At 41.7% G+C, this 26,972-nt stretch overlaps 1 protein-coding gene across 5 annotated transcripts in view; it reads left to right on the plus strand.

Annotated features, from left to right (window-relative positions):
- KCNH7 (potassium voltage-gated channel subfamily H member 7) overlaps positions 1-26,972 on the plus strand; it is a 466,148-nt gene that overhangs the window by 347,559 nt on the left and 91,617 nt on the right. For all 5 annotated transcript variants that reach the window (XM_061608627.1, XM_061608623.1, XM_061608624.1 and 2 more), the window contains one exon: positions 4,621-5,046. In XM_061608627.1, coding sequence (XP_061464611.1) covers positions 4,621-5,046 — 426 coding nt within the window. The remainder of the gene's footprint in view (positions 1-4,620; positions 5,047-26,972) is intronic.

The following is a 26,972-nucleotide window of genomic DNA, read 5'->3' on the forward strand; positions in this document are numbered from 1 at the left end:
GACGACTGCAACAACGGGCCTCTAATTCGGTGACAGAAGCCATAACCTAAGAAATGCTCCCACCCCCTGGTGGGCTGCAAGTGCTAGTATGCTAGCACATACACAACTTTTTCAAAAAGTTGTTTGCCGAGCAGTTTCTGCCACAGTTGCCAGTCGTATGAAGCCAAATTAGGTGTAGTGTGGATGACGCCAAAGAGGCTTGATAATCGGGCAATGGGGATGGAAGGATCTGGCCATTTCACTTCGCTCCATTTCTCATTTTTCCAATATTAAATTCAGTTCTGGAGCAGTTTGTGGTGTTTGTGGGTTTTCCTTTTTTTTAAATCTCATGAACATTCTTCAGCATTTTAGTGCCAAACAGTTGGTTTGGTTTATTACAAAGATTGAGGAATGTTTCTGAATGAACAGGAATATTTAGCCCCCTGAACTTGTGTTATTATCCATTTATTATCATTTTTGGTTGATCAAGGCATGGGGTGTGTGCTTCTGGATTAGCTGTTAATAAGGTTAGTAGCATCGAGGACATTAAAGGTTCTTGGAGAGGGCAAGGAGTCTATGTTCACATTTCTTTTTGAGTTTTCAAACAGTGGCACATATGGAAAAGGGGTGGCTCCAGGCACTGTGAAAAGGCTTTGATTCACCTTCTTATAGGAACTGGTGATGCTAATGCATAACAATACAACTAGCCTCCATTAAGTTAAGTGCAAAAGGATAAATAATAGATTTATCCCTGCACTCTTGCCCATGTTTCTTAATGGATGCTTGGAAGCAACTCCTAATATCATAGAACTTAATCATTCCCTACTGTACTGTTCAAAGGGGGAAGTGTGGTTATTAACCCCTGGTGTTCTCACAGTTTTTCACAGTATGCATTTTTCTTTAACCAGTGGTGCTGTTTAGGTGATTAAGAAGGGGAAGTAAAGTTTTTAAAGTTAAAAGAAAGGAGGCTGTCTACTAAATAGTACCAAAAAATCTATGTTTGCTAAAACAGAATCCCTTTAACCTGGTTCCTTAACATATATCTTCATCTATATATCTACATACATATATCTAGCTACATATCTGTATCTATCTATAGCTAGATATAAGCAGGGGTGTAGTCGTTCAGTGTATCAGGGGGGCTTAGACCCCATACATTTTTGGAAGCAGGGTCCCTGTGTCTCCAGCATCCTATGAGCCAATCAACATGAAAGGGGAGTGTGTTAGCTACTGAGAAGAGTCTTCTAACATGCTTCCTTGTCCTTTCCTGCTGATTGGAGCCAATCAGAGTGAAAGGAGGTGAGTCAGCCACTCAGAAGACTCTTTGCAGTAACTAACACTCTCCCCTTTCAGGTTGATTGGCTCCTAGGGATGTCTGTTGTTGTGGGAGAAGACATTAACAAGGATCTCATTTTCAACCCAGCAGCAAAAAAGGGTGTGTGGCTTTTTCTATCACGAGGGGTCCCTGCACTTCTGAATTTGCCACTATATTACTGGATATAAGTTAATGACTGCAAAACAAAATGGAAGAACCATATGCCCCTAATCAAAAGCTATTGTCTTTCCTTTTGAATAACTCTCTCTAGCTTTTCCTTTTTTTCAAGTTTATTGTAAGATTTATACCGTCTCTAAATATATCTTGGAATATGTGTATATAAAATCCACATAGAGACAGTCTTCCAGAGCGCTATTGCTGGCTGTGTTCAATACCACAAGCATGGGATGTTTTCTCCAGCGGTGGGAGAGAACCTTATTCATAAATGCAGACTTTCATCATGGTATGGCAACCGTAATGTGCTTTTTAAGGTGCTTAATAATTACAGGTGTGTATATATACTCCAGCACATTTTTTTATTTCCAGTAAAGGATCTAAATACAGTGATTCACACATGCATACACACACCACATAATTAATATCTGAAACAGCTCTGTTTGGGATTACATGAAAGCTACCAGGAAAACAGAATATCCCATAGGAAAGGAGATTGAATTCAAGTTTGCTTGGTTGTTTTTCTTTCAGCACCTTAGTCGGTACTAGGGATGGGATCCGCAGGCTGGTGCCACTTCGAAAGCATTCCATCGACCTAACAGGCAGAATCGATTTGAGTTCATTCTTTGTCTGCGACCTGTTGCTTTTACTGATCCATTTTCCCCCACCAAAAATATTGATATTAATATCAATATTTTCTTTCAAAATATGGATAAATGAAAGAAAATATCAATATTTTGAAAGAAAATATTGATATTAATATCAGTACTTTTGATGGGGAGAAAACTGATTGGGGGGGCATTGAAAGCTGCTTTCCTCCTTTCGTTTCCAATGTAAAAACTGACCAGCCTTAGTCACAGCGGAGGAGGCAGTGGAGCTGCTTTGCTTTTCTGTATCAATATTTTCTTTCAAATTACCAATATTTTGAAAGAAAATATTGATAACACAGGCTGGATACTAGCAAGGAGCTCCTGAGCTGAGAAGGGGGGGGAAAGCCCAGTTCAGTAAGGATGCTTGAGGGGTGAAGTCGGCTGAGGAAATTAAAAAGGGGTGTTCAGGAGTGAAGACAAGAAGAGAAGGGGGAAACCCTCTTCTATCTGCCCTTCTCCCATACCCCCCAGCATACACACACACACCACTGATCAATATTTAGTCTTCTTGCTGACTGACTAGCCTCTCCTCTTTGCTTTACTATGTGAAACTGACAATCCTGCTATTTGCTTTGGGGCTTGGAGAGGATAAGATAGGAGGTGGATACTATTTTGGCAGAGGGGGAAAAGTAAAACGTTTTGCTGAACGTAGCTTGACCTCGCAGCTGTTGGAAGAAAAGAAAAGTATCCACAGTACGGGATTGGGGCTTCATTGTACTGGGCTGCAGTTTGGGTTAAAAATGCAGCAGCCTGGCTTTCTTTCAAATGGCCGGAAAGTATTAGATCAGGATGCTGCTGCAGTTTTAACTTCTTGTATTTGATCCTCCCTCACCCCCCCCCAAGAAAGCAGGCTTGTCAGTTTCACACAGTAAAGCAGAGAGGCTGGTCACTCAGTTATGCAATTTAATGTCCAGTGTTGGAAAAAGCTACGAAAACTCATAGCATTCTGTACCATTCCACAGAGATTTCAAATATGCCAATTGTTGGGGGGTCTGGTTTTATTTTTGATTCCGGTGAAATCCTTATCCATCCCTAGCTGGTACCAACAGAAGTTTGTGGATTTGAAAATGGTTTTGCAGGATGAGAGCATTAGGATCTGAGCAACTCTGCGCAAATGGAGTTCCATGCGCACGAGAGAACTTCCCCTTCCTCTCCTCTCCCTACACACTCCAAAAATCTGTCCTAGAGAGTGCCCCAACCCTCTGGAGCAGATTTGAGAGTGCGCAAGAGGCTGCAGGTAGGGATGGGTGAGAACTTTGATTCAGTTCGCATTTCAAGCAGAACTTATCAAATTCGCAATTTCTGAAACAATATGAGAGCTGAAACACAGCCATCCTTTGAAATTCACATTTATTAGAATTTTGGGATGCAGTTCGCCAGCTAAACAACATTTTCAAAAATGCATATATTAGGGGAAAGTGTGCATAAAAATGAATACATGAGTGAAAATAACATGCAAAAAGGCATGAAATGATTAGAAATGGCTTGCAAAAATATGTACCTTTCTCAAAACTGCCTACAAAAATGTGTTTATTTGGAGAAATTCACACTAAAATGGTGGAGAATTTTCATGAGGATTTTTTAAAAAAAGGAATTTGCTGATCGCTGCAGAAATGTAGAGAACTGAATTAAACATTGGAAAAATGAGAAACTGAGAGAAACGAAACAGACAGATCTTTCCATCCCTAGCTGCAAGGGAGCAGTGGGAGAAGTCTGTTGCAACAGCAAAATGACAGCATTTGATACAACCCCTGTTTTCTAATGCTAGGAAAACTGAGTGAACTGGACTAAAATACCAGTTTGGCAGTCATTTGTGGGTCATATTATTTCTTATGAAACTTTCTAGTTCTTTTCATAAGAAATGTTCATATGCTGAATCAACATATGAGCTGTGTGGGAACCATGCAGACCAACCTTTCCCCCAAAGTCATGCATGCTATCTTGACCCACCCTCTGAGATCCACATGTACAGTGCAGATGTCTGCAGAGGAGAAGCCTTTGCACATGCAGCTGCATGCATGAAGGCTTCCTCACCACAGATATTTTGCCCTCAAACCATAGACATCAGGGGGGTAGAGCTACTCAGCACAACCCCACTCCCATACGGATTCAACAAGTGAGTGTTTCTCATAAACAGGTCTGTTGAGGCCCCGAGATTCAGAAGCAGAGTGGCAGATGGACCATCTGAAGACTGGATATTTGGCCCTTCCTAGTATCAGTTGTAGTTTACTATTGTTTTATTACTGTATTTTAAATATATTGCAAGCTACCATGAGAACTTCAGTTAGTACATGAGAGATATGTACTACAAATAAATTAGTAAATAATAATCTCATTACAAGTTCTACATTAAGCATAGTTCCTGGCTTTAAAAAATGCTATTTAGATACAGGTATTCTGCTCTATATAGTTTATTCTTTACACAGTATGGGTTTTTTTCCCTTTCTTTTCTTTGTGCTCTAAACAGTTTACCCTTCTTTTTCCTCTTCTTTATTTCCCTAGGTCCTATCCTTGGGAGCAGATGTTCTGCCCGAATATAAACTCCAAACGCCTCGCATCAACAAGTTTACTATATTGCACTACAGTCCTTTCAAAGCAGTCTGGGACTGGCTCATTTTACTGCTCGTGATCTATACTGCCATATTCACCCCTTACTCTGCAGCCTTCCTCCTCAATGACAGTGAAGAACAGAAGACGCGGGCATGTGGCTATTCGTGCAACCCACTAAACATGGTAGACTTAATTGTGGATATTATGTTTATCATTGACATTCTCATAAACTTTCGAACGACATATGTAAACCAGAATGAAGAAGTGGTAAGTGACCCAGCAAAAATAGCAATTCACTACTTCAAAGGCTGGTTCCTAATTGACATGGTTGCTGCAATACCTTTTGACCTGCTGATTTTTGGATCTGGCTCTGATGAGGTAAGCTCAATATAACTAGCAAATTTCTATATTTTTATTAAGAGTTATGTGATCACCTGATATGTTTATGCATCATTTTTCCTGACAGTGGACTTTTAGTTGATGCTTTCCTGTTGTCATAAGAATGACTTATGGTTCTTCCAGGCGGAGACAATAATAACTACTTACACGGGTATTTCGAGTCCAAGGCACTCTGAGTTTTATTGCAATAAAAGGCACACCATGCATCACACAAGGGGTGAGGTCATAAGGTGCACACCACCCCTTCAAACAGAAGGTTTTTTATACCTTTCACAAATTACACAAGTTAATTTCATTAGAGCCCCCTTCCTTTCGCATTGCTTCACTACCCCTGCTTTGTTTATTAGTTCCCCTTTTTCCCAACTGTTAACATTTCTACTTCTTAGCACAGTATTAGATTCTTTTGCCTTGCTGACCACACTGTTTCTCAAACACATCGTGGTTTTGCATCACAAGCTTTAAGACAAACAGTTTTCAGGCAGTTAAACATCTTAAGCAAGTTCTCTTAAGTCATTAGGACTTTGCACAATCCTAAAGCATTGGACTGTTATTCTTGCAAATAGTATTTATAAGCAGATACTTTGGACTACCAAGGGCTAAATTTTTCTTATTTCTTATTTTTCTTAACATTCCCCCCTTTTTAACATTTTCTCCTTAATGTTAAATTATAAAAATCCTTGCATCAGATTGCGATGCCTCTGTTCTGCCCTTATTGACTCCTTTAAGTCAGCCAACTCCATGAGGGTGGCAGGAGCATTCTGGGTTTTGCAAAAAGTTCGTAACAGATTTGGAATACATTGAATACAACACCCAATTACTATGATAATTATCACAAAGCCAATAATCCCAACAACCAGCGATCGGAGCCACCCCATGTCAGGTAGCCATGAAGTTAACCAGGACCATAAGGAGCCTCCTTGGAGGTTTTCCTTATTGCTTTCCCATTCCTCTATAGCCTTTTGGGTGGAGGAAATGTGCTGGTTGATATATTGGCTATTATCAGGAATAAAAGTGCAACATTCTTCCTTTATGACAGCACATGCCCCATTTTGGAATGCCAAAATATAGTCAAGTGCTGCTCTGTTTTGTAGAACAACAAGGCACATTCGCCTTTGTTCAATACTTGTTGCATTTATGACTTTGAGTGTCTCGTTGGCAAACTTCTCAACAAAGGTGGATAATTTATTATACAAAGTGGCCAGTTTTCCTGTAACATAGTGGGGTAGGAGAATCACGCCAAATCTGTCACCTTCTGATATGACAGATGGTACTGCTCTGCGGGGCCTTCCAGAAGGCAAAGACTTCATAACTCGATATGGGGGGAGAAGGAACGCATAAAAACAGGAGCCATACCAGCCTCCAGGAAGCCATTTATAGGCAGATCGGCCACATACCCACCAGGAGTCATCAGTCGCTAATGCGCTTGCAAGACCTTGGGTCCATTTATTTACAAACTCCAAGGAAAGAGTGACCATCATGGGCTGTGTTGAGGTTGCCATAGTGCGGTTTGGATAAACGAGTGGAACAGAAACATTCTGAATGGGTGTCAAGTAATAGTCACAGATACTTTCCCCAGCAAACCATTTGGCCTTATTTGTAGAATTTAACTTGAAACAAAGCAGGCCTTTTACCCCTCAGAAGAATTGGCTTGGGCCTTTCAGAGGGGAAATAAGGATTCCAGATGGTGTTTCTTAAAACAGAGTTTTCTATTTCTCTAGAGCAATTTTTTTTCCATTCTGTGATGGAGAATTCTTGTTTTTGTCTAAACATCCAGTAGTGGCACAAATTTGACCAATTCCATGACACCGGATGCCAGGGTAATCCACCGGAGTGGTGAGGGATTTGGGAACAGATCCAACAATTTGAAACATTTAAGATATCAGCCAATGAAGCTTTCATAGCTTAGTAGGAGTTAGTTAACACTCCATGGTCTAATTCTGGGTCTTCCCATGTCCAACTAGATGGTGCCTCCAGCTTGGACATAAGAAGTGTGGTCAATATGAGAAACATTCCAGTAATCTTAGACACCATTTGACCATATGGCAAGGTACGTTCCCAGAGCTCCAGCTTATTCTATAGGGGACACTGACAACTGAAACACAGAAACACAAGTACAGGAAAATAATTCACAAGAGAAATAACCCACTTTTGCTTTTGGGCAAAACGCAAAGAGTTTCATTTAAGACGGATAAATCGTGTCTTCACGCCAAGACCCGGAATGGTCTCTGGGAGCCACTTTTCTTCAGGGGTCTTCTCCTTCCCTTCTCCAGTTGCTAAGGCCTTGGCTGCCTTGCTGTCATCGTCTTCTCGTCCTGGTCCGCTGTCGGCAGCTTCTCGTCCTGGTTTACACCTGGTATAGTGTATCCAGCTGTCCTTTTGTTTTGTTTTTTTGTTTTTTTATCATTAATTTTATTCAAATTTTCCAACAAAAAAAAACAAATTAAACAATAAAATAAAATGTTGACTTCCGATTTGTCGCAGATCAGTTATAGGTCTATGATATATAACAAACCTGTCTCTTAATATATTACAAAATCACTTTCCTCCAGTAGTTATCTTAATTAATCATCAAATCTCATTAACATCACTTTATTCTTTCCGCAAAAAGTCAAAGAGAGGTTTCCACTCCTTGAGAAATATATCCCTCGATTTTTCTTCAAATAAACATGTCAATTAATCCATCTCATCAAGTCTACTAGGACCAATAATTTCAATAGCCATTTTTCCATTATCACTGTTAATTCCATCTTCCAACTTCCATCCTTGCACCCATAATAATCTTGCTGTCACAGTCATATAGTAAGAGTCTGATGGGAATTTCCTTCATCACAAATATTTCCTTGCCATCAATTCTGAATGTGTTGCTGAAATATTGTTGTAAAGTCATATCTCTGTTCCTCTTTTTTACGAAATGCACTAGCACATCTCTTGAGAGTTTTTCCATTGTCACATATCTGGAATTCATTCTATAAATTTTCTCTATTTCAAGTTCCATCAAATCTTCCAGTCCAGAAATTCCATTGAAACATTGATAGCTTTATCTCTGATATCTTCATCAATTTCTCCAGGGACAACGCCGAATTCCAAACAGTAATCTTTATCTCCAGGATCCACAAACTCCAAATATTTTTCCAGTTCCACACTTGATAAATCTGTTCCAATCTCCAGGACTTGCATCCTCCCTTCAATTTTTGCCATAAAGTCCAAATCTTTTTCCAATTCCACATTTGATATATCTGATCCAATCTCCAGAATTTGCTCCTTCCCTTTAATTTCTTTTTCATATTCTATTGCTTGTCCATCTGCTTCTTTTCTCATATAATCCTTTATTTCTTTCAACTCCTGTTTCACTTTACCAAATTCAGTTGCCATCTCTTGTCTACTCTGTCCCAGTTCTTGTTTCATTATCTTAATCTCATCCATTATCTTCTGAAACATATCCAGAGGGGAAAACCCTTCCAGGGGTACATCCAGGGTCTCTGCCACTTCTTTGATTGTCATTCTTAATGCCAAAAAAAAAACCCCTTCAAATTTCCAATATAGCCACAATTCCCAAGCAAAGAGTAATTTGCTTCTTTTTCCAGCAATAAGGGAGTTAATATTCCAGGCCTGTTGACATCTGGCCAGCACAGTTCTTATCTCCCGCACGTCCAAGAATGCAAAACAAATTTAGTTCACAGCGCCGAACAATTAGTAACATGCACGAACAGCAGATTCGTCTAAAGAAAGTAGTCCAAGAAAAAGTAGTCCCAGACATATATCAATCAAATAATCATCTAAATCAGATTTTCTCTTCGGATAAGTTGCCCCTCATCCGTTTTAATCTTTATAGTTTCCAAATTCAGGCCTGCTTTTTGCCATAAAAAATAAGATAAGCTTTTTAAATTTTCTTTCCTCCTCCTTAATTCCTTGTATAAAAGAGAGAAGTGTAACTCACCCAGGTATCTTAATTGCTGGTTCTTAAACAAATCCCTTTTACTGTAGTAATTTAAGCCAAATGATAAGATTAGACAGAATAAAGCTTGCCCGTTGTGGATCGTTTAAAAGAAAAAACGTCTCACTTTTTTTCAGCCCAGCTTGCTGGAAGTCCTAACTCCATCCTCGGCTGCTAGGTATGCCTTCCTTTCCCAGGGAATTCCTGATCAATTCCAGCCACCGACAGCCCAACGAAGTTTCTGTGGATAATCTATTCGGTTCACCCTTGCCTGGGAGAACATTTACACCAGTCAAAGTTCCCTTTTGACTGATTTTAAACTGAAAAAAGCTTCCTCTGAGACAGAGCTCTCTCAGAGGCAGCCACAGGCGGAGCAATCTTCCGGGAAGTCCTCCAGCTGTCCATTTGTAAGATCAGGGCTGCAGCCGCCACTGCTCTCAAACACCCTACGGCTCCTTTTGCTACTGGATCCAATTGGGCTGAAAAGTAAGCCACTGGCCTTTGGTAGGTGCCCAGGGTCTGAGTCAAGACCCCTGAAGCCACCCCCCTTTGCTCATGTATGTACAAGGAAAAGGGTTTCCTATAATCCGGGAGTCCCAAGGCAGGTGCAGAGGCCAAGGCGGATTTAATTTGCACAAATTTAATTTCTAACTCCTTGATTTCTATCCTGAATTCATGCTAATATAGGTCCTGCTTTACTCACAATTTCTTCTGTTTCAGCATCAGTTAAAAGGGCTTTCACTAAAGCTTGAATATCTTCCCATGAAGGTTTATGGGTGATCAAAATAGTTTCAAAAGTCCTACATGCTCCTTCTGGATCATCTCTGAACCTAGGAGTCTGATTTTCCCAATTCATCAAGTCTGATGTAGAAAATGGGACATAAATCACTCGGGTTTCTATTTGATTTGGCCCTTGTACTGGAACAACTCGGAGTGGAAACATCCCATTTGGATCTTGTTCCACTGGTGTTGGCGCTGAGGGGTTTACTGGTGGAACCAACTCTGCCACTGTTGATTTTGGCAAAGGGCAGCTCAAGACTTCCCATTGGGATTCCTTGTTAGGTTCTGATGACATTATTCCAGCAGCACTTCTTAAACCATATCGCTTTGGAATCTCAGATGGAGACCAGTTAGGTGCAAGTTTACGTCTGATAGTCAGTTTGGGGATTTTCCGTTCAACATGTTGAGGCACTAAAACAGGAGGCAATTGGGGATACCGTCCTACAGATTGGAGAGAGGGATCATCCAAGATATCCATCTCCTCAACCTCGGGATACAGTGGGGGAATAGCTGCAGCCAATAGGGGAGTCCTTTTTTCCACAAACTCATAAAACAAGTATAAATACACCATTTGCCCAGGATGTTGATCCTCTAGAAAAAGCCTAAGAGCTTTTAATCTTTGGTCCTCAAAGGTACCAACTTCTGGCCATTGATCCTCCGGGGACCATAGGGCGGTATAATTCGGCCAGACGTTCTGGCATAATTTTACAACTTCTGTTTTTGATAAACCAGCACCTCCTCCTGGCTTCAACCAATTTTCTAAAACTCGAGCCAGGGGAGTGTTTGCTTTTACTTACTAGATGTACTTCCCATGATCTACCTAGGTGGGATCTCGTTGTGTGTGGGTGCACAAGCCTATACCTGCCTTGCCATGCAAGGACATATCAGGGAGCGCTATCCTCTATGTGGAACCTTTACCAACAACAACCACACTTCTCGCACTTCCACGTCCTGCAGGTCTGGGAGCAGTTTGCCGCTGAGGGGCTATGCTACCCACATTTGCAAAGGACGGGCTCAATCAAGCCGGGCGTGCTTCACCGTGCAAGGGTTATAACGTGGTTTCCCACTCGCCAGGCACAAGAGTCATCTTCCAGCCACATACACAAATTCACAAACCAAACACACAGGTTCCATTTCCCAGACATATCCCAACCTATCTCTACCTTCCTCCCAAGTGCTTTTCTCTACTTCTCAGTCCCGGGACATACTCACCAGCGCTGGCTTTGCAGCCCTTGGTTCAGTTCAGACATAATGACAATTGCAAATGTGGGGGAGAGACATGAATATCCTCCACACTTTGCAAATATGGGGAGGAGATATGAATATTCAAATTTGCAGTAAATCATAACTTGCAATTTTGCCCTCAAACCAGGTTCAAACTATGGTTTGGGATTCCACTTTGAGGACTTTGTACAAATCATCATCTGCCATGTTGAGACAAAACTGCAAACTATGTTTTGCTGCTAACTGAAAGTAGAAACTTTTAGTCTCTTCTCTTTGTGAAGACAAAAGGGAATCTGCAAGGCTGTGGCTCACTGCTGCTCATTCCCATTTGAATGTGTTCCTCATCTGAATACAGCCATTATCACTTAAACTTCCTATACAAAAAAAGAAAAATAGTTACTGTGATTTGAAGGAATTATCTTTGTACTGGCAAAAAAATCACTTGTATTGTCCAGCAGGTGATTATTGCCATAATCACAGTTACATGGAAACTCTCTTCTCCATAAATAGAGTGATATGGGATAAAAATTACGTTCAAAAGGTATTGTGGGCCATTGCCTCCTCCCCCTTTTTTGTAAAGACCTGTGGCCATAACAGAAAAAAGGTTGATTTCTGAAAGTTATGTAATTTTTATATTTGTTATTACTTTCCAAATGCCATCATATTTGTTTGGAAATCGGACATCAGCTTACAAAGCTCAGTTCCTGGTAGTCACTATCCTATGCATGTTTGCTCAGAGGTATGTCCCATTATGTTCAGTAGGGCTTACTCCTAGGTAAGTGTGCATAGGATTGCAGCTTGACTGATTTAAATATATAGGCCAGGATCCAAAGCTTCATATTAGGCACTCCAAGTAAGAGTTTTTGAGCTTTTTTCCCTCTGAAAAGCAGATCCTTATGCTATATCAGAAAGTGCCAAATGAGAAATTCTTCATCAGTTTCCAGTGGTTTGCTATGAGGCATGTAGGGCAAGCGGGTTTACTCTTTGCAAAAGACAAGCACCAAGTTCTCTTGAGCATGTGGAATGTTGTACATACAGACATATAATTTAAAAATATTTAGGAAGGTAAAATTATTGCTAGAGAGTCCTGGATAAAACACTTCTGACAAAGCACATAAATTCTCCATTTTGTTCTGATGAAGCATGAAAAGGGATGCAGTCCAGGAGGTCTCATTATAATAATTTGATGTGTTTGGAAAAATTGTTGCGATTGTAATTTTTTCTGTTGTTTCTTTAACACATACTTAGTACAAAAGTTGGATATATTTGATATCTGTTTTGAGATGACTGAAAAAAGACAATAGACTGGGGGTGAGGGTGAGAAACCCCTTTCAGCCATAAAGTTAACTGGGTGACCTTGGCCCAGTCACTATCTCAGCCTAACTCTCTGAACCTGTTGCTCTTTCTCAGCCTAACCTACATCACAGAGTTATTGCAAAGATAAAAGGGGATATAGCTCTTCTAACATTTGTCATCCAGATCTCTTTGGAGGAAGGGTCAAACACAAGTGTGATAAATAAACTTTATCAGCTCATACATATCAGTGCCAATCATTCATGAAGAATTGCATGTCATAATACTCTGGCCACAGTAAATTGGTTGTGAGTAGGTCATTAAATGAGTTGTGAGAGATCTTTGGTGATGACCTGAATTCCCCCTTTTATCACTGCTTTTTATTCCTTATGCTCTTGACCTTAATATTTCTGTGGTGATCCCTTTATACCAAGAATGATAGTGCATGTAAAATATCCATTGTGCAATATCTTTCATTAATGATTATTTTCAGTCATGGAGATGTCTTTTTAAAAGATGTAGATTTTGCCATTATCTCAAGGTCTATTCAGTAATAAGACGTCTGCTAACTCTGTGTCAACCATCCTTTTTCATGAAATGGCAACACTTTTGAAAGCATCACCACGTTCTCCAAGGCCTGAAAATTCTTGGCTTTCAGCTGTTTTTAAAAATGTGGAGAGATAATTGAAATATTGCATGCCGTAATATGTGTACCAGCTCTGTTCATTCATTAGATTGTTGAGCTACAAAATAAGCAAACGGATCCTAAGAATATGTGCCATTGTGACTCACTTAATTTAGTCTCCCTTAAAACCGATGGTATTTGTAGCACTACAGCCTGAAGATTTGTTAAAATGTGAGGCTTATGGCAAAGTTGTTAATGAGCATCTTCAGGCAATGTTGTTATTTCTTTTACATGTGTGACATGCTTTAAAACCAAAAGTCCTCTTCTGGCATTCACTTCACTGGTATGATTGTCACCACGCAGAGGGGTGCCACAATAGAAAAGGCCATCCCAGTGGTCACTGTAAGATGGCTCTCTGCAAGCACGAACAGAAGTCTTATTAGCAGATCTTAGTGACCAGGCAGGTTAATACAGGAAGAGACGCTTTCTCAAGTAGCCTGCTCCAAGTTATCTATGGATTTATTAGCGAGTACTAAAACTTTAAACCTGCTACAGTTGCAAATTGGCAGCCAGTGCAGCTGTTTCAAGAACTGTGCATGCAGTAGGAAGCTCCACTTGGCAATCTAGTTGGCTGAATTGTCTGTGGCCAGGCCTCTGTGCAACGTTGTTTGCCTGTTTGGAGATTTTTGCTAGAATCTCTCATCTGAAGTAACTCAAATGATGCAGAATTGTACTCGTATCTGAAAGTTCTAACCAGTGTAAGCTTTTTTGAGGTTCATTAAGGAACAAGCTACCATTCTGCATCTAGCTCCACCCTCATCATAGTTTTGCACCTGATTCCCATTGTGATTCTTGTAAAAATCAAAGTTGATCCCATAAGTGTGAAGTCTGCCCACCCCACTCTAAGGCATACATTCAGTTTATAAGAAGCATGTTTGTCCTGAATGAACTGTGGCCAAACTCTAGAACAGAGCTTGGAAAAGTTACTTTTTTGAACTACAACTCCCATCAGCCCCAGCCAGCTGGGGCTGATGGGAGTTGTAGTTCAAAAAAGTAACTTTTCCAAGCTCTGCTAGAATACACTTAACTTTTCCTTTTGGGCTGCACCTTGCAGGAAAACAGGGCTGCCCCTACCTTTAGGCAGAGTGAAGTAGCCATCTCAGGCAGCAGATGTTTTGGAAGGGGGGGGGGCAGAGAGCATTGACATTCTAGAGTTGTGTGTGCTAGATGGTCTGCACTGCACCCCTAAGCTGCTCTGCTGTCTTCAGGTAGTGTTGGGACACTGCCCTATTACCAGTGTTGAAGTCAACTGCCGGTCTATACATGGAGTGGGGTAGGGGTGGGGAAAATGCTACCTTTGCTGCCTTGGGCAGCAAAACATCTAGGGCCTGTGGGCACCTTTGGATTTTTGAGCGAGTGCTATGGATGCCACCCCGTCTAGCCACCCTAGTGGAATTAATCTGACCCTTGAAAAATACATAGAGATGAAGGAGGAAGTGGGAAAGAGAGTTCCCATTTCCTTCTTCAGTTCTATGTACATTTCAGGGAGGGAGGGAGATACCCAACCTCACCACCTCATGATCAAATGCACCAGAGGAAGACATCAAGGGCACCATTGCACCTACAGACACGCATTGGCAGCCTCTGGGGTAAGCTTAGCTCTGTTGGGGAAGATCAATAATAGCATTGGGTTAGTTGTCATAGAAGGAAGTCTGGCCACCATTACTGATCTTGTCACTGAAAACACCCTGAGAAGCTTCCAGGGGACCCAATGGATTCCCAAGGACATAGTATGAAAACCACAGATGTAAACTAAAAATGAGTCTTCTTCTTTTGCATATTCATGGATTAGTTCACTTACATGGATACAAAAATGTAAAGCAGTAGAGAAGGAGAACTAATTAGAATAAACAATGTGGAGGAAACAAAACTTCCTGGGTGGAAGCAAAACTCTGACAGCCAGTTGAAGAAGGTTTTTTTCCCCTCAAAAAAACACACAACCAATTTGGGTCCACAGTTGTTTGGTTAATTAGAATGCATTCTTCCAAAAAGCTGAACACCTTTGGAACACCTCCCTAAATGCAGCCTCACAATCAGACAGACTAATGCATCTTAATACATTTGCCAGTCTGTTTCATCGGGTCCTAGCATATTCCTCTACTTCAACTAAAGAGCTACTAATCATAAATCAATTTAGCATTAGGGTTCTGGAAATTGAAGGTTGAAAAAGCATTAGCATTACTGAAGGATTCAGTAATCAGAACTGAAAAACAGATATTCTTAGGGAGCTGATGTAGCCCTGATCAGTCTCCTCCATGCCTTCCTTTTCACACATATTAATGCCTGAGCAGGGTTTGTATCAATCAATCAGTCCCAGTACTCAGATGCAGCAGAACATTCTGCCTTCAGAGGAGGCACACCAAGAACAGTGACCCATACAGAAGGACCAAGGAAGAGCCCTGCTGATCCAGCATCTACTCTACTATACTGTTCTCATAGTGTCCAACCAGATGCCTGTGGCAATTCTGTAAAAGCAGGAGATCAGCACAATAGCTATCTCCCCACTTGTGATTCCCAGCAACTGGCATTCAGAGGCAGACAACTTCCAAACTTGGAGGTAAAGGATAGTCATCGTGACCATCCAAATTGGGGCCACCACCACATTTTGTGGGAGTTAATGCCATAGTTTAACTATGCACTGGGCAAAGAGGACATTTCTTTTTACTGTCCTGAATCACCCAACATTCAGCTTAATGGGATGGCCTTGAGTTCTAGCATTATGAGAGATCCACTTTCTCCACACCATGCATAGTTCCATATACCTTTATCATGTTGCTACTTACTCGCCTTTTTTCTGAACTAAAAAGCCCCAAGTTTTGTTTTCCTCATATGGTAGCTGCTTCCAATCCCTTGATCATTTTGGTTGCACTTTTCTGACCCTTGTCCAGCACTACAATATCCATTTCGACGTGAGACGACCGGAGTTCAAGTGTGCCCTGGAGGGGTCCCTCTACAGCTTACATACTTTAAAAATAAATCCTTTGGGGGTGTAAAAAAGAAGTGTGGCTCCAAATCAATTCAGGAAAATAAGTATAACTCCATGATCTAAAATTTGGAGGGGGTTCCGGGCTTTGTCCCTGTTTTTCCTTTCTTTCTTTAACCTAGATCCCTTTATCACAAACATGGCCAACATGATGCCATGATTAACTTTGTGCCAACATTCAGTGAATACATTTAGGGCAGCAGTGAGGATCATACCCACTGTCTCCACTCCTGACCCCCACACATCCCTCTGCAGTTCCGAACTGAGCAGGGCCGTCCCAAGGCCTTTTTGCCACCTAAGACGGAGCATTGGATGGTGCTCAGGTCCCTGTGCAGATGCCAGACAGACTGGCCGTTGAATCTGACTTCAACGCTGGCAACAGGAGAGCATCCTCCACCACATATAGAGGTGGCAGGATAGCTTAGGGGGTGCAAGGCAAGCCATGCATGGCATACAGGTCTCACTCCTCCAGCATCTTGCTGTCACTTCCCACCCCACCCCGCCGTTTCTGCCTCCCGAGGCAGCTGCTTCACCGCGTAATGGTAGAGCCGCCCCATAAGCTGTGATTGGGAGTCTTGCCTTTTTCAAGATCCCTTTCATATAAAACACACAACTTGTATGTGTGCCTATTCCATTCAGAGAAACCTTCAGATGAATGCAGAAAAGTGTAGGCATTTGTATTCTCTTTTCTCACTCTGTAATGCACATACAGAATTGAGTTAACTTCATGTTGCACAGTTCTCCCTTTTAGTACAAATATTTATAACCCACTTCTTCTTGTTGTTTTTATTTATTTATTTATTTATTCTTTGATTTAGAGCCTGCCCTTCCTCCCAGCAGGAGCCCAGGGCGGCAAACAAAAGCACTAAAAACACTTTAAAACATCATAAAAACAGATCTTAAAATACATTAAAACAAAACAACTTTAAAAACATTTTTTTAAAGCTTTGAAGATTTTTTTAAGAAAAGGTTAAAAAACATTTTAAACAAAAAGGTTTAAAAGCATATTAAAAAGCAATTCCAACACAGTAGCAGACTGGGACAAGGTCTCAACTTAAAAGGCTTGTTGAAAGAGGAAGGTCTTCAACAGGTGCTGAAAAGATAACAGAGATGGTGCCTGTCTAACATTTAAGGGGAGGGAATTCCACAGCGTAGGTGCCACCACACTAAAGGTCCATTTCCTATTTTGTTCAGAACGGACCTCCTGATGAGATGGTACCTGCAGGAGGCCCTCACCTGCAGAGTGCAGTGATCGACTGGGTATATAAGGGGTAAGACGGACTTTCAGGTATCCTTGTCCCAAGCTGTATAGGGCTTAGATCATAGAATAATAGAGTTAGAAGGGGCCTATAAGGCCATCAAGTCCAACCCCCTGCTCAATGCAGGAATCCAAATCAAAGCATTCCTGACAGGTGGCTATCCAGCTGCCTCTTGAATGCCTCCAGTGTCGGAGAGCCCACTACCTCTCTAGTAATTGGTTCCATTGTCGTATGGCTCTAACAGTTAGGAAGTTTTTTGTGATGTCCAGTTGAAATCTGGCTTCCTGCAACTTGAGCCCATTATTCTGTGTCCTGCACTCTGGGACGATCGAGAAGAGATCCTTGCCCTCCTGTGTGTGACAACCTTTCATGTACTTGAAAAGTGCTATCATATCTCCCCTCGGTCTTCTCTTCTCCAGGCTAAACATGCCCAGTTCTTTCAGTTTCTCCTCATAGGGCTTTGTACACTAGAGCCTTGAACTTGGTCTGGTAGCAAATGGGCAGCCAGTGCAATTCTTTCAGCAGCGGGGTGACATGTTGGCAATACCCTGCCCCAGTGAGCAGTCTCGCCGCTGCATTTTGCACCACCTGCAGCTTCCAGACCAAACTCAATGTTTTTGCATAACATCATTAATCAGCATTGACACAATCTCAGTAAAATAAATTATGCTCCAAAAAAGAGATGTAAGAGTTTACATGAAAGAGCCCAAGCAAATAATAAGTTCCCCACCCAACACCAAAAAGACACCAATGTCAGCATCAGACAAGCCTCCTTTGGAAAAGTGTTATACAACTGATGCACAAGAGAAGGCTCTTTCCCTGATCACCACCATCTCACTTCAGAAAATGGGAAAACTCAAATAAGTCCTCCAGGGATTATCTTAAGTACTCTAGGAGGTAGAAAGAAAGATGAGCAAGTGGAAATAAACTTTAACAATACTAAAATAAGACTTATGAGAGCTTAATTGTCGTAAAGTTCTGGATGAAGGTGGAGCTGTTTTGAGTTGACTCAAGTCTGATACTTTCATCATGATTCACTAATAGGCAAAAAAACCTTGCGGTTCAGAAATGTACCTACAGCCCACAGATATTTCTATCAAACTTTAAAAAGCAGGGAAATTGGGCAGCTATAGTGAATGCACCAGGGGGGCAGGAGACCTGACCTCCTGTCTGAGATATTGTACTGCCCTACAAATTTGTAAAAATATAAACACAATTTGGGTTGGTCCTTCACAGTCCAATCTACTTCCTGTATAGGTTGGAGGGATTTGGTAACATGTGCCACTGACCATATAGTGGCTGGTGGCAACACCTTCCATCCCCAAAGATGGAGAATTATATTTTTGTATGTTTGTTGGTGGTGTTCTTCCTTTGCTTCTTTTCTGTATTACTGTTTCTGCAGTGAACCTAACCTAGAAAATTATATTTATCTCATTCATCCTAGAAATCTGTCAAATTTATTTTTATTAATTTGTAAACCTTTTTATTGGTCAATGTCATATGATGGTGAAGACAGTCTTTGTGTTTCAAATTGGAGGTTATGTTCTATTTCTGGGTGCATTAACAGTTGAATCTGAAACTTTGATGTAAAATCAGACAGATTACAATATGTTGCTACTTAAGCAATGACTGTAGCTGTTGGAAAAAACAAAGCTGGCATGCCCAAGTTGCATGTTTTCAGCCTGCTATGCTTAAACCACGCCACTTAAGGTCAATTAAAAACATAGAGCACACCTAGAAATTTGCTAGAATATATTTCACCTCCCAATGTTTTATCTTGTGCAAACTGAGACACTCTTCATGTCCATTAGAGACTATTCTGCAGAATAGTCAGTGCCATTATTCTACAATTGTTTATGGAGGTTTTTTTTAGTGTAAATTATGCAAAGTGTTGTTGTACTTCACATATTCACAAAAACAGCAGCAAAAGAAAATGATTTACTATAGGAAACGTCACTAAAATTGCAAAATAAATCAAACATATTTAAAGTGAACTATATCAACTGTTTTAATATTGTTGCTTCCTCACTGCCAAAACAAGATCAGCACAGCACATGTCTTGTTTCTGTTATTTGGGCTGATTGCAGGTGTTGCTACCACTCACCACATGCTCAAAGGCACATGTTACCAAATTCTTCCAAGCTACACAGGAAGTGGATTGGACTGTGAAAGGTCAACCCAAATTGTGTTTGCATTTTGACAGATTTGCAGGGCAGTACAATATCTCAAGAGAGCCAGCGTGGTGTAGTGGTTAAGGTGCTGGACTACGACCTGGGAGACCAGGGTTCAAATCCCCTCACAGCCATGAAGCTCACTGGGTGACCTTGGGCAAGTCATTGCCTCTCAGCCTCAGAGGGAGGCAATGGTAAACCCCCTCTGAATACCACTTACCATGAAAACCTGATTCATAAGGTCGCCATAAGTCAGGATCGACTTGAAGGCAGTCCATTTCCATTTTTCATAATATCTCAGAGAGGAGGTCAGGTCTCCTGCTCCCCTGGTACATTCACTATAGCTGCCCAATTTCCTTGCTTTTTAAAGTTTGATAGAAATATCTGTTGGCTGTAGGTATGTTCTTAAACTGTAAGGGTTTTTTTGCCTATTAGTGCATTTCTCTGCTTTTTAATCCAGGAGGTAAGAAATGGGATCATGTGCAAGTTTGCTGAGAATGGATTGGTCATTTGCATGCTTATTGAGTTCAATGGGATTTATTCCCCTCCAATCACACTTAGGATCGGTGAAACTGACCACAGGGGAGGGGGAGGAGGGGAGGAGGGAGAAGAGGAATTAGGGCAGAGGGGGGACGAGGGAGGGGAGCAGGCAGGGGGAGGAGGAGGGGAGGTTTGATCATTTGCATGCTTATTGAGTTCAGTGGGATTTACTCCTGTATAATCATGCTTAGGATAGCTGAAACTGACCATGCGGGAGGAGAAAAGGGAGGGAGGCTGGAGTTGGCAGGGGAGGAGGAAAAATGAAGAGGAGGAGGAGAGAAAGAAAGGAGAAGGAGGGGAGATGAGGGGGAAGGCAGGGAGGGGGAATGGGAAGGAAGGCGGGGAGGGGGAATGGGAAGGGGGAGGAGAGAAGGGGAGGAGAAATGCAGGTCTGATCATTTGTGTACCTGTTGAGTTCAATAAATCATTGAGTTCCCATGCAATTATGCTTAGGATAAGTAAAACTGACCGTGGTGGAGGAGGAGAAGGGGGGAACGGAGAGGAGAGGAAAGGAGGAAGGAAGAGGGGGAGGGGACAGGGGAGGGAGAATGAGGGGGATGGAGGGGGAGAGGATTGGAAGGGGAGGGGGAGGGGCGAAGGAAGGGGAGGGAAGGGGCAAGAGGGGGTGATTGGAGGGAGGAGGATGGGAGGGCAGGTTGGATCATTTGCATGCTTTTTTAGTTCAGTGGGATTTACTCCTATACAGTCATGCGTAGAGGAAGGCAATGGTAAACCCCCTCTGAATACCACTTACCACGAAAACCCTATTCATTGGGTCGCAATGTCAGAATCGACTTGGAGGCAGTCCATTTTTTCCCCAATCATGCTTAAGATAGGTGAAAAAGAATTGGTGGAGGGACAGGGAGGGGAAGGGGGGAATTGGGAGAGGAGGAAGAATAGGGGTGGGGAGGAAGGGGAGAGGAGAGGGAGGAGGAGGAGGAGGAGCAGGAGGAGGGAAGGAGATTGTCTAGGTGGGCCCTGGCAGAGAGAAAGCTGTTTTCCTTTCCAAAAGGAAATATTGTAAACAGTATTATTGTTTTTCAGGGTTTCTCCCATCTTTTTATTCTATGGCAGGCACGTGTACTTTCCTGCCCAAATTAAAATCAAAGCAGACACTGGCCACATCCACACCAGACTTTTATTCCACTTTAGACAGACATGGTGTCCCACAAAGAATCCTGGGAACTGTAGTTTGTGAAGGGTGCTGAGAGTTGCTAGGAGACTCCCTGTTCCCCTCACAGAGCTTCAGTCAGAGTGACTGACTGTTAAACCACTCTACCTACTGGAGCTCTGTCAGGGGAATAGGAGTCTCCTAACAACTGTTAGCACCCTTCACAAACTACACTTCCCAGGATTCTTTTGGGGAAGCCAAAGTGCAATAAATGTCTGGAGTAGGTGTGGCCACCTGACTAGCCAAACCAAACAGCTGTGAGTCTTGCTTTTAGAACACTGATGGTTCTTACTGAGCATGCCTGCCCTATCATAGAGTCCGTTGTTAAATTTATTAAATTAATTAAAAATCAGCCATCCTTTTTGTTAATTTTTAAACTGCAGAAGATGAAGTTCAGAGTATGGGGCAAGGTCAGTAATAGGATTACAGGTACTCTGTGAACATGGCTGATTTTTTAATTAATTTCAACAAATTATGAGATCACTGACAGACAAAAGTCCAACGGGTCTCGATTTTTTTTCTCTTTTACACTTTGAACTCTAGATTCACTCTGAGTGTTTTGTGAATTGCCATGAAAACTTAGAGGGTTGTTAAGTGTTTCTGAGTTCAGGACTATAAGTTTTGTAACGTTTTGTTTTGAAATGAGTTTATCGGAAGCATCAGAATGGTATTGGGGGTATTTTCAATTTAACATTGTGGAATATGAAAAATCCATGCTGGCTATAATATACAGCCACTCTTATGGCAGTATAATAATCTAATGATGGATTTGGAGCTCTGTAAAGCTCTATAAAAAGTAATGTGAAATCTTTAACTGATGAATGATGGATTTTATCCCTCCAAGTTGAGTACAATTTGAGCACGTCACAAAGATTTCAAAGTGATATGAGGACTTTTTCAACACTAAAATATATGCATAAGACGGTTCCTGAATTGGAATTGCTTGGCATATAGGCAGTTTGCTCAGAACATGTTCTTTTACTGTGTTAATGCTAATTATGGTTAGAATCAGCTTCTTTGTACTGGTTCGATTCTTGATGCGTTGGGCTGACTAGCAGTACCATCCATCTTTCTCCCCCCCCGCTATTTTCTACAATTCCTGTTTTGTTTTTTCAAAAATAGCCACAGAAAATCACATCATAAAAACCCAATCTGCAAAGATGGAGAATATGCAAATAATTCCAGTATCAAATCCAAATTTAGTGGAATTCTTATACATACCTAATCCTAATTATGTCAAAGAATGAATGAAAGGTGATGGGGGGGGTTATGTTGGAGAATGTTTTATTTCCAAAATAAAGAAACATCCAATTGTCCCCATTTTCTGGAAGAAAGAAGTCAGCACTGGATTTAATTGGGCTAAAGGACAATTTTATTAAACATTAAAAGATCTTGAAAGGGAGCTTAACTTGGGCTGGTAGTATTACCTCTATGAGAAAACTGGATGCCATCATTGGTCCCTGCCCCATTCCTATACAGACAATCCCAGCCTGGCTCAGAGCATGGATCAGAACTGTGCATTTCCTATTGTCCCAAACACACTCCTGACTGGGCATGCTAAAGGAGCCCAGCCCTTTGTCATCTCTTACTACCAAAGCCCCTATCTAGTCACAGGGGGTCTCCTAGCTAACCACAAGCCAACTGCCTAATAAATCTGGATCGAGGGCCATCCTTCAGCTCTTTGAAAGGCACTGGAATAACCAAGTAGTTACCTTTTTAGTGGTAACTTAATGTCTAACCCAGGGGTGATGGGTAACCTAAGGGTACTGTTTCCTGTAGAGTTCTTCTCCTGTAACACAAGCTGCAGCAATACCTTGTGAAAGACTATCAGAGTATTCAGATGAACACCCCTCACACGTTGAGGGGGGCATTGGGTCACACCCAACAGCCATGCCTGCTGCCCCCACGAAGATGTCGTATGTGCATGAGAAGGGGGCTAAGCACTTCCCAAGAGCTTCTCCATATGAGGGGGATCTTGGGCCAGTAAACAACATTAAGCACTTTCTGCTCTATGTGACCAAAAGTATCCTAAAAAACTTTGCTGCCAGTAAAATTATTGTAAATAGTAATACTTAATACTCACTATCTCAATAGTCCTTACAACAACCCTATGATGTAGCTGCGTTGTATTTGGGCAGAGTGAATTAACTGCAACTACTCTGAGAGGGCTATGTATGACCCTGGTAATAAACTTGTTACATTACCAATACCTGTGTGGAGCCTGCATTCTGTAGTCAAGCTTCAATAGGCAATACAATCATCCAATATTATTCCTACATTGCATATGGTGGATTGAGCTAAGGCACTATGGTTTGCCTAAGCCAAGGATGTGATACTGGTGGCCCTTCATATGTTGTTGGATTACAACTTCCATTGTCCCTAATTATTGACCATGCTGGCTGGGGCAGATGGGAGTCCAGCAGCATCTGGAGGGGCACAGCTTTGCCATTCCTGGCCTAGGCCATACTTCCCCAACCTGGTGCCCTCCAGATGTGATTGAACTCCAGCCCCCATCTCCCCTGATCCTTGGTCATGCTGGCTGGGCTGATTGGAGCTGTACTGCAAAACACTGGGAAGGTATCACACTGGAGAAGGCCGGCCTAGACTACCTAGTGAGTTTGTAGCTAAGATGAGATTTGACTTAGGGGTGTCCTGGTTTACAGCCGACACACTTTATTACACTATCACTGCTCTCCTCACAAGCAACCACAGGGCACTACTTGTGAGGAATGGCGTTGCTATTAGCTAGAGCTATTTATTCATCACTTTTACTCCTCGTTAAAATCATCTCTGTGAATGGCACGCCTGCTTATATTCATGCATGGTGTTTGCTTTGAGGAGGGAAGGGAAGTCGAAGGAATATGGCAGTGTTCATAGTTATACCACTTTTCAAATACACCCACAGAGGATGTCGATGCCTCTGCCAGTTTCTTAATTTGTTGGCAGTGCCGTTATGTAGCAATGGCACAGTTCTTTGCTATGACTGAGCTATCACATTGTGTTGTTGCAGGAAGAAAGTTGCAAATTTGTTATAAATAGAATATGTTGTTTTCAATCAACATGGCTCATGAAGCACTCCTCCACCCCACCCCCTTATTCCAAGACTAATATTACTGAGTTCTAAATTCAGCAACACATAAAATATATAAAGGGTTAATACAACTTTTAAAATGGCACTTGTCATGGCCTTGGCCCCCGCAGGCTGTCAAGGTACATGCTTCAGACCCAATTCCCCCACCTTGGGCAATTGATCTGGAACCCAATCCACCCAATTCTTCCTTGCCAAGGCTGTGCAACCCAACACCAACCCTGCAAGGTAGATAGGCTGCCACCACCCCTTCACTGGTTCAACTCTGAGCTAGGGGAACTCAGAGCCCAGAAATAGGTAAACCAAGGTTCAAAAAGACAAGAGCCAAACAAACACTCCTTGTCCAGAAACCTCTGGTAAAACCAAAATACGATCCCTTCTTTGGTAGTTTGTGGTCAGTGGTCAAGGTGCTGGATTCAGAACCAAATTGGTCTCACTCAATGAATACACAAGGTTAATAAGAAGTAGCTTTATTAAAAATATAAGTGCACATTTAATATATAGCAGCAAAACAATTCCTCAAAACCACACCCAACCAGGGGTTTAGGTATAACACAAGAGAGTTCAACACACAATAGAAAATAATAAACTAACTAGCCTGTTCTACTTACTGAAGAGATAGTTGTTGGTAAATCTCATCTCTCTTCAGAGAGAATAACATCAGGTTGGTAAGAAGCAGTGGAACCCCACATGGATAACCACCATTCCAGATGGAATCCAGGGAACATTCAAGGGAACATCCCAGGGGAACGTCCAGAGGAACAAAGGCTATGGGTCTCAGCCCCTATACTTAAGGAAAAAGGCACATAACGGTTCAGGATGAATCAGCCAATCAGGGGGCTTTCTGATGCAATCATATTCCTGAAGCTTCTTCACTTTTTCGCGCCTTGCAGGCCCCCTCCCTTCTCTGATCTCAACCTTCTCAGGCCCGCATGGCCTTGAGTACCAGGCTCCCAGCAGATTAGCAGAGATAAACAGGTGTTTCTGTTCAGGCCTCCCAACTGCTTGCTGCTGGAAACAAAACTTAAAATTTTCCTCTCACAGAGGCCTGTCTCCTTCCAAGATATAACTCCCACAATTCCCTTTATCTGAGCCATGTTACAAGAAAACCAGGTTAACAAATTTGCAAGTTCATGACAGCACTTAGTGAAAGAAACTAGTGGTCTGACTTCTCCCACTAGAACTTTAAATGTTTTCACTGGTTAAACACCATGTATTATACATGCCTTCTTAAAAGAAAAAGTGGTGATGGCAATGGAGGGAGACTGCATGAAACTCGGTGTTGCTATTTACTGTTCCTTAATGTTACACATTCAGCCTGAATTGATTTGGAGGGCAGAGGGAGCTTCCAAGGATACTATTTATAATGCTGTATCATACTCAGCTTTACAGGATTAATAATGGATAAGACTCTGAAACTATAGAATGTTTCAGAGCCAAATTAGAAGGTGGTGTAAAGCTTCAGATCTGAGGTTCAAATCCTATGTAAAATATAGCATGTATTTTACTACCTTGTCATTTTGAATTGCTTATGAACTGGGGATGCAATCCTCTCCCTTTTTATGTTCTATTTTTAAGTGTGGCCCCCTGGTGGTCATTACCAATCTGATTTTTTTTCTCCGATATCTTTTCATTTTTCCAATCTCCTCCAATATTTATTTTGCTTTGCAGAGAATTATCAATATTATAATAGCTATTTATTCATGAATTTCCACTCGTATTGATCTTTATTGTAAACTCTGTCATTATTGCCTGTTTACATTCCTTTTCAAGTGCATAGCAGATTAAGGCAGATAATCAAGTCAGTGTCTTCCCCCCTGCTGCTTACAATCAACACCTCATTCCCCCCTGCTGCTTGCTGTCTGTTAGTTACAATCAACACTTCATTGACATCAGTGAAGGGGAATATGTATTTGAAGAGCTCACATAGAAAGTAGATCAATAAAAGTATCACTCACACTATCAATGATTTCAAAGCGAATTTAAAAAAAAACAAATTGAAAAAAAGAAGAAGAATGAATGAATTGGAAACCAGGCACAGAGAGTTGCTACTTCAAAATTCTCTCTGCAAAGATAGAAAATATCTATTGCAGAAATGGAGCCCATCACTAGTGTGAACTGCCCAGCTGGATCAGAACAAAGAAGGGTCTACTAGCCCAGCATTGTGTTCCCAACAGTGGCCAGAGATGTACGCATTTGTTCAGCTCTTCCATTGAATTCAGTGGAGTTTAAAAGTGCTTACACACTTTTGGTAGGGGAGGGCTGTTGCTCAATGACAGAGCATGTGCTTTGCTTGGGGAAAAGGCCCACATTCAAACCTTGGCTTCTCCATGTAGGCTGGGAAAGATTCATATCTGAAACTGTGTAGAGACAAAACTGAACTAGATAAAACAATGGTGTGACTCGAGATAAAGCAGCTTCCTGTGTGCTTCACATGGACACAACCAGGAACTTGAAATCCAGTTTGAGGGAACAGTAGGACATACACCTCTGGCTTCCAGCTTTCTAAGGTATTGGCTCTAAAATTCTCAGAAATGGGATTAGCTTGCTATTATTATGTGTAGACTCAGAGGGTAATAATCAAGAAGAGCCAAAGAACCCCACAGTTATTTCCATGTGCACAAGGAGCTGTTGGGTTTGTGTACCTCAGAGAACAGCATCCTCTCCTCCAACATGGCAAGCTATTTAAAAAGAGAGGGGGGGTGGAGATGCACAAGTAGTTTGTGATATGGTACAGTGAGTGAGGGTACCAGCTGTCCAAAGACCAAAATGTCATA

The sequence above is a fragment of the Rhineura floridana genome, chromosome 2 (genome assembly GCF_030035675.1).
Source record: "Rhineura floridana isolate rRhiFlo1 chromosome 2, rRhiFlo1.hap2, whole genome shotgun sequence".
NCBI lineage: Eukaryota > Metazoa > Chordata > Lepidosauria > Squamata > Rhineuridae > Rhineura > Rhineura floridana.